Source organism: Uranotaenia lowii, chromosome 1 (assembly GCF_029784155.1).
Source record: "Uranotaenia lowii strain MFRU-FL chromosome 1, ASM2978415v1, whole genome shotgun sequence".
Taxonomy (NCBI): domain Eukaryota; kingdom Metazoa; phylum Arthropoda; class Insecta; order Diptera; family Culicidae; genus Uranotaenia; species Uranotaenia lowii.
This window is the reverse complement of record NC_073691.1, coordinates 214234633-214253799: the sequence shown is the minus strand read 5'-3', so window position 1 is coordinate 214253799 and position 19167 is coordinate 214234633. Positions and strand designations below refer to the sequence as shown.

Genomic DNA, 19167 nt, shown 5'->3' with positions numbered 1-19167 from the left:
CAGCATTTATGTAAATCGCCTCAAAAGCCTTTGATATTTCGGGATATATGTAGCATCGACTTGTAATCCCTGCATCACCCAGTGTGAAGTTTGAGAGAGTAATTCTGCTAAGTTCGTAACCATTGATCGCATTTTTTCTTCTTACCATGTATACATTTGGTTATAAATATTGCTTTCGAACATTTTGGATATGCCGGACAGAATTGCTATTCCACGATTATTATCAGCGGGCAGTTTTGAACCATTTTTATGGAATGGCACAAAAAATTTTTGGCAAAAAAAGTTTTCGGAAACTGAACTCTACGAATTGAAGTTGAGAAGAGCTTTAATAATGGCTCTACCAAAGCGTCAACGCAATTTTTAAGAAACGAATTTGGAATTCCTTTAGGTCCACTACCTTTGGATTCATCAAGCTGAAAAATTTTTCGTCGAACATCCATGATCGATATTCTCAGCTCAGGAATGACTTCTGTCGCGGTTTGAAATTCTAGCTCTGAAACTGTATCGTTTACTCTGTAAATACAGTGGGAATATTCGGCAAACAATTCCGAAGCCTCATCGAGGGTTTCGGCGTTTTTTTATATGATATATTCTCCGTAACTAACTATGTCTTACGTTTGCAGGTGGCATACTTCCAAAAATCTTGCCAAATTGGGTGTTATTATAGATTTCTAGAATTAAAGATTAAAGACACAAAACGCTAGAGGCTGTTGTTGTTGTACGTTTATTTCAAATACATTTGAGTAAGTTCACTCGTGTTTGGAAACAGTGATAGAAATTTTGACACTTGCAGAACATTTTGAAAATTTATCATGCAAAAATGTTTCCAAGATCTTTGGGCATTGCATTTTTTTTAGAGCACTGTTTTTCCTTAAGCCGTATGCGATACAGCTGTTTTGCATCACAGCAAACGAAAATACAACACGTATTGTAAAAAAACTGAAGCCGAACTAAATTGAAGATCTTGAAAATGTTTTTGCATGGTAAAGTTTACACAATGTATCATAAGTGTCAAAATTACTACCACTTTTTCACATCACCAGTGAACTTGCTCGAAGAGGTTAAGATGGATTATTTTTCAAACGTGATGGTCCATCAGGAATATAAAGAAAAGTTGCTGAATCAAAGCAATCGAATGATTCTCTTTAATTCAACCACCGTGGTTGAATCAAAGAAAGTCGTTCGATTGCTTTGATTCAGTATAGAATTATTCAACACAATACATATTTGGAAGAAAAGTTGTTCAAAGGTTTGGTAAGATTCGTCCACAAAAATTGTGGAATTATTACTTAGACATTAATAATACATACTTGTATGTAACGTTTATTGCAGTTGTAAGAGAAAAGTTGAAATGATAATTATCTTTCTCTATAACAAATTGATTTTTTTTTAAATCATGGCCCCACGATCGGATCGAAATATCTTACCTAAAATCATAAAAAAGCACCACCCTACCAAGAACGAGCAACCCAACAGATCGCTCACTGGGTCACTGATGCCAAACGAGTCGCGTTCAGCCACCTCGCCAGTCAGCCAGCCACCCATCCGGTTCGTTCCGTTCGCACCGTTCCGATCGTACGCTAATGTTCGTGATCTCGCGCGAGGGTCTCTTCCCGGGTCCCATCTGGAAGAGATCTGGCAGAAATGGGGACACCGCGATTGGAGCTCGTTTGGTAAGGTTTCCCCCACTACCCCCACCCCTTTATTCCAAGGCCCTCCGCGCCACTTCCTGTCTTCGGCCCCGTTCATGAGGTGCCGTAAGAGGGTTTGGGACTTAAGTATGGAAGGCGATGTTTGCGTCATGCCAACTCGTCTGGATGATGCGATGGTGGGCTGCAATGGGATAAGGATGGGGTAGGTTATGGGTCCCAGAGCGCAGGAGAAGTTGGAATGGGGGTCTGTAGGCTCAAACATAACGCTTTTTGAGGTCAATTTGGGCACGATTACGACACGGAATGTGATGGAGCTGAAACTCGAACCACAACGAACGAGAGCCAGATGAAGGAGGAAGGAAGCAAGGGCCCAGACGCAGGGTTCGAAACATAAAATGCTTTTTCCGTGGGTGACTATTGTTTCTTCCTGCTGGCTTAATCTTCTTGTCGCTGCTGTGCTGGAGAGCCCATATTCCTGTCACGGTAGATAACCATTGCTGGATCTGGGAACGGATGATGGGGTTGCTGTTTTGCTGTTGGTGCCGTAACCCAGATTACTCTCCACGGGAGGATGGAAACTGTCGGTCGTGATGCGGCAATATACGACCCTTGCGTGGCCATTTCTCGGATGGTGGGAGCGAAACATTCTGAAACATTCGAACAGGAAGATGTTACGAAAGCGCAATGGGATCCGATTCATTTGGTTAAGCGACGAAGGGGGATTTTGATGGGAGCCTCAGTAGGAGGAAAGTAGGCAGAGAGGGGGCGGGGGGACAATTGAATAAGAATCGCATTTCCAGGGACCAGGTTTTCCACATGCATACTTAAGCCTTCACTGTCCGCCAAGAGTAGGTCACCGCAATTTTCTTTCGAGAATAGCAGCAACTGCCACCCAAAGTGAGGGGTCTTTAACCGTATAGGGAAGCGAGCGATTTGCATGAGAAAAAAAAGTGGTGCGATGCCATCGGGTAAGCGACCGTCTCCAAAGCATATGGTTCATTACCATTTCAATGATGATAACAAAAATCTTACGGCATACACGTATGCTAGGAAGTAAAATTTCGAAGTTTTATAGCGACAATTATATTTTACTGGTATATATATTTCCATTACACTGTTCATTTATTTATTTATTCCGCCAAACAGTGTAGGCTACATATATATAATAACTTAAACCTAGAGATTACAATGTTCAAATAAGCTTAATAATAATAATTTTTCTTTACATTTACAAATTGAATAAAAAAGTATCAATCGACTGGGGGCTCCTAAATAGTTCACTTCACTTTTTTATAATCGGTCAACTAATATGGGAACGAATTATATAAATTCAATTGAAAAAATACTGCAATCCATGGGTATAACCTAAATGTTGTTAGCGGCATACCACTCGATGGCCATTTTTCCATAATGCAGAATGCTAAATCCAGCCAATACAGTACAATCAAGTCATGTTTCTTTAGGAAATGCAGCAAACGCATTTGAAAACATTCTTTTACGTAAATTGCCTGGTTGACGGTCCCGGTTGCAACGAAAATGTTGCTTTTCAAGCCACAGTTACTGTTAGAGAATATGATAGATTAACATGCTTGAAAATGTCTACCACCCTTTCCCTTCCGGTTGCTGTTTAAACGCCCCTAAAACTCAAAATTTGTATCGATTATATTTTGTTTATTTAATTTTTACGGCTTGATCATTAAATTTATTTATTCTTTTAGTAAGGACATAATAGATAGACAGAAGAAGATAAGAAGAAAATGACAGGTGTTGAAAATACGCAAAAGGAGATATTTCAAGAAGCATCGAAACTAGGTGTTAAATGTTAATCTTAAGTTGTCCACGTATATCATTCAGTCTATAAAGCCCAAATCTGCTAAGACGGTGTATGTCTCTGTATCACATACTGATCTTTTGTTCAAGCATGGATCAACCCAGTCTAGTTCTACAACGGTTAAATAGTTTAGTCGTGCTTCTCAAAATTGTCAAAATCGTCAAAATTGTAAAAATTGTAAAAATTGTAAAAATTGTAAAAATTGTAAAAATTGTAAAAATTGTAAAAATTGTAAAAATTGTAAAAATTGTAAAAATTGTAAAAATTGTAAAAATTGTAAAAATTGTAAAAATTGTAAAAATTGTAAAAATTGTAAAAAATTGTAAAAATTGTAAAAATTGTAAAAATTGTAAAAATTGTAAAAATTGTAAAAATTGTAAAAATTGTAAAAATTGTCAAAATTGTCAAAATTGTCAAAATTGTCAAAATTGTAAAAATTGTCAAAATTGTCAAAATTGTCAAAATTGTCAAAATTGCCAAAATTGTCAAAATTGTCAAAATTGTCAAAATTGTCAAAATTGTCAAAATTGTCAAAATTGTCAAAATTGTCAAAATTGTCAAATTGTCAAAATTGTCAAAATTGTCAAAATTGTCAAAATTGTCAAAATTGTCAAAATTGTCAAAATTGTCAAAATTGTCAAAATTGTCAAAATTGTCAAAATTGTCAAAATTGTCAAAATTGTCAAAATTGTCGAAATCGTCAAAATTGTCAAAAATGTCAAAAATGTCAAAATTGTCAAAATTGTCAAAATTGTCAAAATTGTCAAAATTGTCAAAATTGTCAAAATTGTCAAAATTGTCAAAATTGTCAAAATTGTCAAAATTGTCAAAATTGTCAAAATGTCAAAATTGTCAAAATTGTCAAAATTGTCAAAATTGTCAAAATTGTCAAAATTGTCAAAATTGTCAAAATTGTCAAAATTGTCAAAATTGTCAAATTGTCAAAATTGTCAAAATTGTCAAAATTGTCAAAATTGTCAAAATTGTCAAAATTATCAAAATTGTCAAAATTGTCAAAATTGTCAAAATTGTCAAAATTGTCAAAATTGTCAAAATTGTCAAAATTGTCAAAATTGTCAAAATTGTCAAAATTGTCAAAATTGTCAAAATTGTCAAAATTGTCAAAATTGTCAAAATTGTCAAAATTGTCAAAATTGTCAAAATTGTCAAAATTGTAAAAATTGTAAAAATTGTAAAAATTGTAAAAATTGTGAAAATTGTAAAAATTGTAAAAATTGTAAAAATTGTAAAAATTGTAAAAATTGTAAAAATTGTAAAAATTGTAAAAATTGTAAAAATTGTAAAAATTGTAAAAATTGTCAAAATTGTCAAAATTGTAAAAATTGTAAAAATTGTAAAAATTGTAAAAATTGTAAAAATTGTAAAAATTGTAAAAATAGTAAAAATTGTCAAAATTGTCAAAATTGTCAAAATTGTAAAAATTGTAAAAATTGTAAAAATTGTAAAAATTGTAAAAATTGTAAAAATTGTAAAAATTGTAAAAATTGTAAAAATTGTAAAAAATTGTAAAAATTGTAAAAATTGTAAAAATTAGAGAAATTGTAAAAATTGTAAAAATTGTAAAAATTGTTAAAAAATGTAAAAATTGTCAAAATTGTCAAAATTGTCAAATTGTCAAAATTGTCAAAATTGTCAAAATTGTCAAAATTGTCAAAATTGTCAAAATTGTCAAAATTGTCAAAATTGCCAAAATTGTCAAAATTGTCAAAATTGTCAAAATTGTCAAAATTGTCAAAATTGTCAAAATTGTCAAAATTGTCAAAATTGTCAAAATTGTCAAAATTGTCAAAATTGTCAAAATTGTCAAAATTGTCAAAATTGTCAAAATTGTCAAAATTGTCAAAATTGTCAAATTGTCAAAATTGTCAAAATTGTCAAAATTGTCAAAATTGTCAAAATTGTCAAAATTGTCAAAATTGTCAAAATTGTCAAAATTGTCAAAATTGTCAAAATTGTCAAAATTGTCAAAATTGTCAAAATTGTCAAATTGTCAAAATTGTCAAAATTGTCAAAATTGTCAAAAATTGTCAAAATTGTCAAATTGTCAAAATTGTCAAAATTGTCAAAATTGTCAAAATTGTCAAAATTGTCAAATTGTCAAATTGTCAAAATTGTCAAAATTGTCAAAATTGTCAAAATTGTCAAAATTGTCAAAATTGACAAAATTGTCAAAATTGTCAAAATTGTCAAAATTGTCAAAATTGTCAAAATTGTCAAAATTGTCAAAATTGTCAAATTGTCAAAATTGTCAAAATTGTCAAAATTGTCAAAATTGTCAAAATTGTCAAAATTGTCAAAATTGTCAAAATTGTCAAAATTGTCAAAATTGTCAAAATTGTCAAAATTGTCAAAATTGTCAAAATTGTCAAAATTGTCAAAATTGTCAAAATTGTCAAAATTGTCAAATTGTCAAAATTGTCAAAATTGTCAAATTGTCAAAATTGTCAAAATTGTCAAAATTGTCAAAATTGTCAAAATTGTCAAAATTGTCAAAATTGTCAAAATTGTCAAAATTGTCAAAATTGTCAAAATTGTCAAAATTGTCAAATTGTCAAAATTGTCAAAATTGTCAAAATTGTCAAAATTGTCAAAATTGTCAAAATTGTCAAAATTGTCAAAATTGTCAAAATTGTCAAAATTGTCAAAATTGTCAAATTGTCAAAATTGTCAAAATTGTCAAAATTGTCAAAATTTGTCAAAATTGTCAAAATTGTCAAAATTGTCAAAATTGTCAAATTGTCAAAATTGTCAAAATTGTCAAATTGTCAAAATTGTCAAAATTGTCAAAATTGTCAAAATTGTCAAAATTGTCAAAATTGTCAAAATTGTCAAAATTGTCAAAATTGTCAAAATTGTCAAATGACAAAAATTGTCAAAATTGTCAAAATTGTCAAAATTGTCAAAATTGTCAACATTGTCAAATTGTCAAAATTGTCAAAATTGTCAAAATTGTCAAAATTGTCAAAATTGTCAAAATTGTCAAAATTGTCAAAATTGTCAAAATTGTCAAAATTGTCAAAACTGTCAAAATTGTCAAAATTGTCAAAATTGTCAAAATGTCAAATTGTCAAAATTGTCAAAATTGTCAAAATTGTCAAAATTGTCAAAATTGTCAAAATTGTCAAAATTGTCAAAATTGTCAAAATTGTCAAAAATTGTCAAAATTGTCAAAATTGTCAAAATTGTCAAAATTGTCAAAATTGTCAAAATTGTCAAAATTGTCAAAATTGTCAAATTGTCAAAATTGTCAAAATTGTCAAAATTGTCAAAATTGTCAAAATTGTCAAAATTGTCAAAATTGTCAAAATTGTCAAAATTGTCAAAATTGTCAAAATTGTCAAAATTGTCAAAATTGTCAAAATTGTCAAAATTGTCAAAATTGTCAAAATTGTCAAAATGTCAAAATTGTCAAAATTGTCAAAATTGTCAAAATTGTCAAAATTGTCAAAATTGTCAAAATTGTCAAAATTGTCAAAATTGTCAAAATTGTCAAAATTGTCAAAATTGTCAAAATTGTCAAAATTGTCAAAATTGTCAAAATTGTCAAAATTGTCAAAATTGTCAAAATTGTCAAAATTGTCAAAATTGTCAAAAATTGTCAAAATTGTCAAAATTGTCAAAATTGTCAAAATTGTCAAAATTGTCAAAATTGTCAAAATTGTCAAATTGTCAAAATTGTCAAAATTGTCAAATTGTCAAAATTGTCAAAATTGTCAAAATTGTCAAAATTGTCAAAATTGTCAAAATTGTCAAAATTGTCAAAATTGTCAAAATTGTCAAAATTGTCAAAATTGTCAAAATTGTCAAAATTGTCAAAATTGTCAAAATTGTCAAAATTGTCAAAATTGTCAAAATTGTCAAAATTGTCAAAATTGTCAAAATTGTCAAAATTGTCAAAATTGTCAAAATTGTCAAAATTGTCAAATTGTCAAAATTGTCAAAATTGTCAAAATTGTCAAAATTGTCAAAATTGTCAAAATTGTCAAAATTGTCAAAATTGTCAAAATTGTCAAAATTGTCAAAATTGTCAAAATTGTCAAAATTGTCAAAATTGTCAAAATTGTCAAAATTGTCAAATTGTCAAAATTGTCAAAATTGTCAAAATTGTCAAAATTGTCAAAATTGTCAAAATTGTCAAAATTGTCAAAATTGTCAAAATTGTCAAAATTGTCAAAATTGTCAAAATTGTCAAAATTGTCAAAATTGTCAAAATTGTCAAAATTGTCAAAATTGTCAAAATTGTCAAAATTGTCAAAATTGTCAAAATTGTCAAAATTGTCAAAATTGCCAAAATTGCAAAATTGTCAAAATTGTCAAAATTGTCAAAATTGTCAAAATTGTCAAAATTGTCAAAATTGTCAAATTGTCAAATTGTCAAAATTGTCAAAATTGTCAAAATTGTCAAATTGTCAAAATTGTCAAAATTGTCAAATTGTCAAATTGTCAAAATTGTCAAAATTGTCAAAATTGTCAAATTCAATTGTCAAAATTGTCAAAATTGTCAAAATTGTCAAAATTGTCAAATTGTCAAAATTGTCAAAATTGTCAAATTGTCAAATTGTCAATAAATTGTCAAAATTGTCAAAATTGTCAAAATTGTCAAATTGTCAAAATTGTCAAAATTGTCAAAATTGTCAAAATTGTCAAAATTGTCAAAATTGTCAAAATTGTCAAAATTGTCAAAATTGTCAAAATTGTCAAAATTGTCAAAATTGTCAAAATTGTCAAAATTGTCAAAATTGTCAAAATTGTCAAAATTGTCAAAATTGTCAAAATTGTCAAAATTGTCAAAATTGTCAAAATTGTCAAAATTGTCAAATTGTCAAAATTGTCAAAATTGTCAAAATTTCGAAACCTGACAAAATTGACAAAATTGTCAAAATTATCAAAATTGTCAAAATTTTCAAAATTGTCAAAATTTTCAAAATTTTTAATATTTTCAAAATTTTCAAAATTGTCAAAATATTAAAAATTTTCAAAAATTTTTAAAATTTTCAAAATTTTTAAAATTTTTAAAATTTTTAAAATTTTTAAAATTTTTAAAATTTTTAAAATTTTTAAAATTTTTAAAATTTTTAAAATTTTTAAAATTTTTAAAATTTTTAAAATTTTTAAAATTTTTAAAATTTTTAAAATTTTTAAAATTTTTAAAATTTTAAATCTTTTAAAAATTTTAAAATTTTTAAAATTTTTAAAATTTTTAAAATTTTTAAAATTTTTAAAATTTTTAAAATTTTTAAAATTTTTAAAATTTTTAAAATTTTGACAATTTTGAAAATTTTGAAAATATTAAAAATTTTGAAAATTTTGACAATTTTGAAAATTTTGACAATTTTGATAATTTTGACAATTTTGTCAATTTTGTCAGGTTTCGAAATTTTGACAATTTTGACAATTTTGACAATTTTGACAATTTTGACAATTTTGACAATTTTGACAATTTTGACAATTTTGACAATTTTGACAATTTTGACAATTTTGACAATTTTGACAATTTTGACAATTTTGACAATTTTGACAATTTTGACAATTTTGACAATTTTGACAATTTTGACAATTTTGACAATTTTGACAATTTTGACAATTTTGACAATTTTGACAATTTTGACAATTTTGACAATTTTGACAATTTTGACAATTTTGACAATTTTGACAATTTTGACAATTTTGACAATTTTGACAATTTTGACAATTTGACAATTTTGACAATTTTGACAATTTTGACAATTTTGACAATTTTGACAATTTTGACAATTTTGACAATTTTGACAATTTTGACAATTTTGACAATTTTGACAATTTTGACAATTTTGACAATTTTGACAATTTTGACAATTTTGACAATTTTGACAATTTTGACAATTTTGACAATTTTGACAATTTTGACAATTTTGACAATTTGACAATTTTGACAATTTTGACAATTTTGACAATTTTGACAATTTTGACAATTTTGACAATTTTGACAATTTTGGCAATTTTGGCAATTTTGACAATTTTGACAATTTTGACAATTTTGACAATTTTGACAATTTTGACAATTTTGACAATTTTGACAATTTTGACAATTTTGACAATTTTGACAATTTTGACAATTTTGACAATTTTGACAATTTTGACAATTTTGACAATTTTGACAATTTTGACAATTTTGACAATTTTGACAATTTTGACAATTTTGACAATTTTGACAATTTTGACAATTTTGACAATTTTGACAATTTTGACAATTTTGACAATTTTGACAATTTTGACAATTTTGACAATTTTGACAATTTTGACAATTTTGACAATTTTGACAATTTTGACAATTTTGACAATTTTGACAATTTTGACAATTTTGACAATTTTGACAATATTGACAATTTTGACAATTTTGACAATTTTGACAATTTTGACAATTTTGACAATTTTGACAATTTTGACAATTTTGACAATTTTGACAATTTTGACAATTTTGACAATTTTGACAATTTTGACAATTTTGACAATTTTGACAATTTTGACAATTTTGACAATTTTGACAATTTTGACAATTTTGACAATTTTGACAATTTTGACAATTTTGACAATTTTGACAATTTTGACAATTTTGACAATTTTGACAATTTTGACAATTTTGACAATTTTGACAATTTTGACAATTTTGACAATTTTGACAATTTTGACAATTTTGACAATTTTGACAATTTTGACAATTTTGACAATTTTGACAATTTTGACAATTTTGACAATTTTGACAATTTTGACAATTTTGACAATTTTGACAATTTTGACAATTTTGACAATTTTGACAATTTTGACAATTTTGACAATTTTGACAATTTTGACAATTTTGACAATTTTGACAATTTTGACAATTTTGACAATTTTGACAATTTTGACAATTTTGACAATTTTGACAATTTTGACAATTTTGACAATTTTGACAATTTTGACAATTTTGACAATTTTGACAATTTTGACAATTTTGACAATTTTGACAATTTTGACAATTTTGACAATTTTGACAATTTTGACAATTTTGACAATTTTGACAATTTTGACAATTTTGACAATTTTGACAATTTTGACAATTTTGACAATTTTGACAATTTTGACAATTTTGACAATTTTGACAATTTTGACAATTTTGACAATTTTGACAATTTTGGCAATTTTGACAATTTTGACAATTTTGACAATTTTGACAATTTTGACAATTTTGACAATTTTGACAATTTTGACAATTTTGACAATTTTGACAATTTTGACAATTTTGACAATTTTGAAAATTTTGACAATTTTGACAATTTTGACAATTTTGACAATTTTGACATTTTTGACATTTTTGACAATTTTGACGATTTCGACAATTTTGACAATTTTGACAATTTTGACAATTTTGACAATTTTGACAATTTTGACAATTTTGACAATTTTGACAATTTTGACAATTTTGACAATTTTGACAATTTTGACAATTTTGACAATTTTGACAATTTTGACAATTTTGACAATTTTGACAATTTTGACAATTTTGACAATTTTGACAATTTTGACAATTTTTAAAATTTTTCAAATTTTAAAAATTTTAAAAATTTTAAAAATTTTAAAAATTTTAAAAATTTTAAAAATTTTAAAAATTTTAAAAATTTTAAAAATTTTAAAAATTTTAAAAATTTTTAAAATTTTTAAAATTTTTAAAATTTTTAAAATTTTTAAAAATTTTAAATCTTTTAAAAATTTTAAAATTTAAAATTTTTAAAATTTTTAAAATTTTTAAAATTTTTAAAATTTTTAAAATTTTTAAAATTTTTAAAATTTTTAAAATTTTTAAAATTTTTAAAATTTTTAAAATTTTTAAAATTTTTAAAATTTTTAAAATTTGAAAAATTTTAAAAATTTTCAAAATATCGAGTTCGATTTGTTTGGCCGTTTCGTTGGGGACCGATTGTGGTAAAATAGTAGGCCTTCTACTCCGGAAACCGGGTTTTAGCATTTGCATTCATTTCTGAGTAAATTCTTTAAACACGCTGAATACATTCTGTATGGGAATGGGTATTTGCAAGATTCTACCTCAATATCAACAGAAATCATAACAATTCGTATGATTTAAGATAATTTTGAGGATGTGTAACCGTAATAATCAGATCCAATAGATGCTCTCAGAGTCAAAGGGGAATAAATGAAGCTACTAACGAAAAACGAACTTTAAAACTGTTTTGTTGCAAGATTTTTTTTATACATTTTTCGAAAAATTTGTAGATTTCATTTATAAAAATAAAGTTCTGAAAATTTCAAAATTGCTAAAATTGCTCTGAGGACCTCAAATATCATCTGCGGGGTTTTGAATATAAAGAGAAGACAGTTGTAAAAATTTAAAATTCATTCACAATTTTTCTATACAATTTTACTTGAGCGTATTAATAGATGATCATTGGAATTTTCTGACTAATAGCAAATAAATACAATTTCTTTCTGTTTCTATTAATCTTCATGTGTTTCAAATGTTATTCTGTAAAGTATAATTTTAATAATCTGTGACGTATAAAAGAAGGAGTTCAAAAAGTGCACCCACAGTTGGGCAAGCTTCCATCAATGGAGCACACACGCTGGACCACTTAGTGGCCTTCCTCCTTTCGAAAGGTCTGCACAATCTTGGGGCCAACACTACGGGTAAGAAAGTCAGGGAAACCCCTCGGCTAACATGCATGATTTATTTCGCAGAAGAGTGCATATTATATAACACCAAAACAAACAAGTCTCCTGGATGTGTCTTTGCTCGATCTTCCACCACCCACCCCTTTCCAAGGCATCGAGGTGGGGCGGGGGTTCCAATCGCTTGAGGTGCATGTGCTGACATTTGAATAAATTAAATTCCACCGGAGTCAATGAACTCTCCGGTTACAATTATTTTTTTACTAGCGTGCAAGCTGTTGCATATACTTATGAATAAATAAAAAAAAAGCCGCAACTCTGACTTACTACTACTTCTCGAAAGAGCAAGAGCGAACACATTCGGGGGGATTCAAACGAGTCCAATGCGATCGGTAGTCGAAGCAATGCGACTTTACCCCCAGAAGCGCCCCACCAGGTGATCCGAGGTGCCACCCGGTGCGGTCGAGTCAACAACAACTTTGTCCAGTTAACGCCACCGCGAAGTAGTTGCATTGCAACGAGATTTGCGCACTACGCGAGATACTATCGCATCGCCTTAATCTCCCCCTCTGGCTGGCTTCTGCAGAAAATTGCCGTCTTTCTGCGCTTGTTTTTTTTAGTGGGAAGGTAGGTGGTATTCGGAACCGATAGATGTTAGAACCGATCGGATGACAAATGGCACTTGCTGTTCAGACTTAATGCCCGGTTGTTAGTTGTTGTTGTTGTTGTGGTTTGTTGTCGCTTACACTTTGGGGCCTATCCTAGGAATCCGTTCAGCAGCAGCTTTGCATTCCCAAATCAAGGCTAAGTAGATCGTTTCGAAGAATGCATTCATTATTCACGAGCTCCCCAACTGTTTGCGGCTAGTTTAACTTCACTAAAATACTACGGGAGGAAAAAAAACTCACACACACCCATGAAAGCCAGAGCCGGAGAGTTTGAATGGTATTGGCCCGGTACAGATTAATCCGAATGGTTCGTTGCGGTCATTGACCGGCCCCTCACAAATCCACCGGGCTTAGTGGCGTTTTATATTTTAGTTTTAGTATATCTGGCCATCGGCGTGTAGTAGGGTAGTGGAAAAGTGGCAGTAGGCGGCGAACGAAAGGGGTTGAGCCGAGAGTTGAACGACCGATCTTTGGCCATATGCACAAACTATCCAATCCACCAAACCAATGCGCTATATAGTAGGCTTACCCAATCGGCCACCATAAAGGCTAGCATAAAGCGACAAATTTATTGGAAACATCGCCAACTTGATGGATGTTGAAATTGCCTGGCAACGATCGGTAGGTAGGTGAGAAAATTAAATATCTTCGTAAAATACGCCTGTAAACGGAAGCGTTTACTTTACAAGTCCGGCTGTTGTTACTTTTACTTTAGCCGCTCGAGTCGTGGTCTTTTGTCGTCAGTTGTCGTAGGCAAATTAAGCAATAAATGCATGGTGATTTTAAATTATAATTATGCTACCACAAGTTTCTTTATGAGCCCATAAATTCAAACCACAAATGAACGTTTTTGTTATAGATGTAGAGCTTAAAACGTCAAGGTTCATTTTCAAATTTGGTATTCCGAAATTAAATTGGATCCAAAATTTGAAAATCGTTTTTATGCAACATTTGCAAAAAGAAAATTAAATCAGCACGAGTTATCCAACGAAGCTCGCCGAGTTTTGGGATCGAGATCCCTTATCTCAGGATCAGAATTAAACTACAAGGGTATATTAGTATATTATATTACTGGACTGTTCTTGGCTCCTCCAAACCTGACGATTTTTTTGGTTTAATCAACACACAAGTCTGTCGAACTGTTATCGCTTTCCAGAACCGCATAATTGAAATTGCAAATTGTAAATTTGCAGTACCGGACTTTTCAACACATTTTATATCAATCCTTCTCAGAATGATCCACTTTTTATTTTCTTTTATATCCTCCTCAGATGAATCTTCTTTATACCTCCTCGGAGCAACCTCAACCATCTTCTCATAGATGTAATTAACCGTTTTATCCTCCGATGCAAAGAATTTCTCCAATGCGTAAAAAAAGACATGGCTTCTTAAAGCCATCCCAGTTCCTCAAAACTATCCGGACTCCTCAGAGTCTCAACATATTAAGCAGAAGGAACTGTACTCGACTTCTTTAAGTCATTTCTGATCTGATACTTATCAGTTTCCAATCGAATTTCTTTAAAATATCAACACTTGATAAGTACTCGACTCAAAGTCTCTCAATACGGAAATCGATTCGTGATCCTCAGAACCATTTCTTATTGTTCATCAGAATAAATTTCTTATTGTTGTTCAGAGCAAATCTCTTACTGTTCCTCAGGAAAATTCTCTTATTGTTCCTCACAACAAATCTCTTATTGATCCTCAGAACAATTATCTTATCGTTCCTCAGCTCAAATTTCTTATTGTTCCTTAGAAAAAATCTCTTTTTGTTCCTCAGAATAAATCTCTCATTGTTCCTCAGAAAAAATCTATTATTGTTCCTCAGAACCAATAACTCATTGTTCCTCAGAACCAAGAAATCATTGTTCCTCAGAACAAGTTTCTTAATGTTCCTCAGAACAAATCAATTATGGTGTGTTCTTCAGAACAATCACAATTTGAATTATTCCTGAGAACTTCTCACTTATTGTTCCACATAAAAAATCACTAATCATTCCTCCATCGACCGAATCCTTTTCGTTCATCAAAACACATCGCTACCTATAGCCAGGAACTAATCGCTCCTCAGAACAAGATACAAATCGTCTCCTCTAACGGATCACAAAGTTTACCAACTTTGGAAACAAAAACACAAAAACATCTCTCCTTCTAGAGACACGAAAGCCACAACCGTGGTAAAATGTCTATAATAAATATAAAAAAAAAAAAAAATCTCTCCTTCTCTCAACAGCAAAATCAGCATTAGGAGGAAAGTTCATAAAACGCCCCATGTGGCTAATACGCGCCACTCGTGTTTGAAGAATTTGCAACATTTTAGGCCTGCAAAATATTACCAATTTGTTTTAAACGCTGTGATTGACAATGGCAAGTGTGAATTTTTCTTAAAATACCTCTGTGTCGTGAAAATTTTACTATTAAGGTTTTTCTTCATTTTGAACTCAATTTCAAAACACTTTCAATAAGGTGTCACAATGCAGAGACGACTACTTTGGATGACCCCTGACCCAAAATTTAACTTTGATGTATAATAATGTAATGTTCCTTCTTTAAACATAAATTTTCACCGATTTGACGATAAACGAAAATTCCCAAGTTTCAATGGGTTTTTCTTCATGTGATTCCTACTGGTGTTCAATAATTTGTTTGCTCGTCACCTAAGGTGGTGGTAAAATATTCAATCCAAAAATACATGCATACAAAAATATTTGTTTCCCTTTAGGCCAAAGAAGTATAAGCTTATTTATAAAAACCAATTTTGTGAAAACACGTTTTCTAATTGTTGTCTATGGCCATTTTTCATACATTTTTCAATAATTTGTATTTTTCTATCAAACCTTAAAAATATGTAAATAAAAATCCAAAAATCTGAAGAAATCATCAAATATAGTTTGAAATATAAAAAATCGTTTGGCATAATTAACTCTAAATCGATAATTTTTGCACTCACAACCCTCTGGCTCTTATAGCCTTGGGAAAGTAGGCGATGGCTTGTTGGTATCGCATCGTTTCGTCGTGGTAAAATAAATTTTTGTAGTTTAAGTAGTTTGTTATTGTAAAATTGTGATTTTTTCTTGGGATGAATAGATAAAGCATAGTGATCAATAATTACATGTTTCATGGTATGTGTCCGTCCTGATTTTTCGTGGATTTCACCCACCTCCAGCAGTTGACATCGTTGAATGATCCGCTGCAAGAAGAAACACATTTCCAACTGCAAGTGAGAAGTGAGATTCGCATAAAAATGCGCAGGAAATTCTTCAAATTATTGTCATGTGTTTGTTTTGTAGATCATGTTTCAGTTTTGAATAATATGAAATTTACTTTTTTATCATTCGTTACTATAAAGACACATTTGATTTGTTCGGATAACTGTGTCAGTCTAGATATGTGGTTACAGTCACAAACTCGATGGCCAAAACTTTCACATTTATCCCACATATTTTTTTAGAAGGGTTAATTTTGAAAGATTTTGTGCTGGTACTATTTTTTTTTCTTTTCTTTCAATATTTCTTTTTAAAAGCAAGAATAGGCGCTCTACCCAAGATCAATGGTACACAAAAATTCGAAACATGTAGTTTGATCGAACGTTCAATACAGATATGATACACTTAGAATTTTTCAATTGTTTCAATTTATACCGCAAACCTCATTTCCATCCACAGAAGGACGAACTATTAAGGAGCACAGTAAATTTAAGCAAATGTGCTTCCAACGTGAATATTTAAAAAAAATTATAACCATAGAAATGTATGGTACTGTTGTCCACGTTTCTTCCTCCCTTGGTTCCAGTTATGTCTGCGTCCAATATTGCACAGTGGGCCCGATCGAGTTAAGATGAGTAGTACATTTACTTTTACTAATGGTTATGTATCACCCCTTTGGCTCTGATGGCTTCATATTTAAATATTCCAAAGATAACATAATCACGTGTAGTTCAATGTTTTCACTCTAAAACATCTTGGAAGCGAGAGGGTCTGTCAAATTTCAAACACCCTCTATACATTTTGTAGATTAGCCCTAGAAACTAAACAGTGCAATTTTTTAGCTCTCAAAGTTTCCATTTTTTTTAAACCCTCAAAATCAGCTTAGTGGGGACCAGAGAAAGAGGAATTCGAAATTTCTATTTTAATGCCGAATGACTTAACCTAAGGAACCTAAGTTACCTTCACATGATTCCAAATTTGCCGAGATACTCTGGCTGGCTTGAACCCACAATTTATTGTATTTCTGTTTTCCGATCGCTTGATGACCTGTCCAATCCCCAATAATAGAGTTAAGCTATTTAATATTTATTCATTTAGAAAATCATAATTCTCAAGGTACATAAAAAGTCCTTAACTTTGTGACAGTTGTGTTTCAGTGCACTATTTCACCTTTCTTCGTTAAAAGAAATCCCAAATTTTACTGCTTCCGAAAAAGTGGCGATTACACTTCCAAATTTTACTGCTTCGAAAAAGGTGGCAATTACACTCCAGAAACGAAAACAAAACGCTCAAGAGAACTGACCAATTTTTTATTTTATACTAGCATCTACTATTATACTTTGACGTTATACTTTTTCTGATGAAAACTATGTTCAAAATTCGATTATTTGTCTGAATTAATAAATTTCCTACTAACAAAAATACATTTGCGCGATGTCAACAAGTCGCCTACTCTTTTGAATCTTAAAACAAAAAACAACTGCAAGTAAGCTTATTTCCTTATTAACGGCTCAATTTCAATCTTAAATGTTCATAACTTTATCTTGAAATCAATGTTACAAATGAAGAAAAAAGTATCTTTCACAGTTTCCAAAAGTTTTAACTCTCGGTGAAAGGAATTTAAAAGAACAAGAAATCTCCTGAGCTATGATGAAAATCAAAAACGAGATCTCACATTAAAATTGTTGATTTTTTTTACCCAACTGCATGATGCCCGATCAGCTTTCACTCTCGAAGGTACATGAACTCGATTCCTCAGCATTACAAACCATTCGGTCATTGCTCGATCGTCACGTCATTCTGAAGTCATTCTCGAACAACTGCGCCCCGCCTCAGGTTGTTCTCAAACCCCACATCCACCCTCACCTAGATTCGTGTTACCACCTAGTAACCACTTTGTGTGCGACAAGAGATTTCATTCGATACCTACACTTGATCCTTTTTTCTACTAGCTGCTGAGAAACGGTTTTCGATCGTGTGCGGACTACCGATGTGAGATTTCGCTATTTTACAATCTTGTTCTTGTTCTTCCACTATCTACTGCTTCGCACGATTGATTCTGCACGGGTTGACTGACTGGCGCAAGGTACTGTTATTGAGATTCCCCTGCACTTCCACCCGCACCTCTGATCCGGGTTGCTGAAGAAAGAAAAAAAACCATTTCAGGATCCCTTCCCGGTTCGCGAACCGGCATTCAAAGAGAACAAGTTGTCCCAACCTAGGCCTATACCTCATTCGGATATCAACGAACCGATCAAATCGAGGAAACCAGAATCCGAACCATCTCTGTCTCTATAGATAATCGTCGTAGTGTCATCCACATGGCTCGATAATGAAAATTGTGTATGCGTGCTGCTGGCCACTTTGCACTATGTCAGCTTCTTCTACTTCTTCATCTAGCTCTTCTCCCGATAAAGAGGGAGCGGAAAAAACTGTGTCACAAATCAAACGCAACTATGAGCTATCACTCGGCGTATCTACCTAGCTATTCCTTATTATAACTTCCTTCTAGCATAAATTGTCCGCAAATGATGGAACGAATAACCGTAACTTCACCGCACACGAAGTCACGAACTCCGGCCAACACTAGGCCATCCACAACACCAGAACCACCACCTATCCTTACGCGAAGGGTTTGAAAAATGGGTTCTGTCGGGAAAATAAGCACATCCAGCAGAATATCCGCCTCTTTCTCTGTACCTTGTACCAAACTCTTATCGGGAACTGGTCTCTGAACGGATGCTGCAACTGATGGCACAAAATTGAAAAAGATGGTAAACATTGTGATCCATACGAGTGTTTTTATTGACGTGATGTCAGTGAACAAAGCTTTCAAGAGTAGGTAAATTCAATCTCGTGTTTTTTGGTGTTTTTTTTAAATAACTTAGCATTTCCGTTTAGTCTAGTCGGCGGTGAAAAATACGGGCACTCCTGATATTCTTAGCGTTGAAATAGTTATTGCTTTTAAAGTAAGTATTTTTGGGGATGAATGATCGACCCCCACCTTTGGTAACTAGCAAACAAGTAACTAAACATCAGTAGGATTTACATAAAAAAACTCAAAGAAACTTGGGAATTGTTGTTATTGCAGTTAAAATTTAGGCTTTGAGAAAGAATATTGGAAATGGAAATTTTTAAATTGAACAGAA

The 19167-nt window shown here is 30.7% G+C and overlaps 1 protein-coding gene across 2 annotated transcripts in view; it reads right to left on the bottom strand.

The window, feature by feature from the left end:
- LOC129747313 (cytochrome P450 306a1) overlaps nt 1-18581 on the bottom strand; it is a 44652-nt gene extending 26071 nt beyond the window's left edge. Inside the window, exon 1 of one of the 2 annotated variants that reach the window (XM_055741490.1) lies at nt 18500-18581. Coding sequence is in view for 1 of the 2 variants with exons in the window: in XM_055741466.1 (XP_055597441.1) it covers nt 15925-15933 (9 nt within the window). In the remaining variant the exon portion in view is untranslated. Of the gene's footprint in view, nt 1-15924; nt 15949-18499 lie in introns of those variants that run through there. The other variant, XM_055741466.1, reaches the window with a different exon arrangement.
- Between the last annotated feature and the right edge of the window lie 586 nt (nt 18582-19167).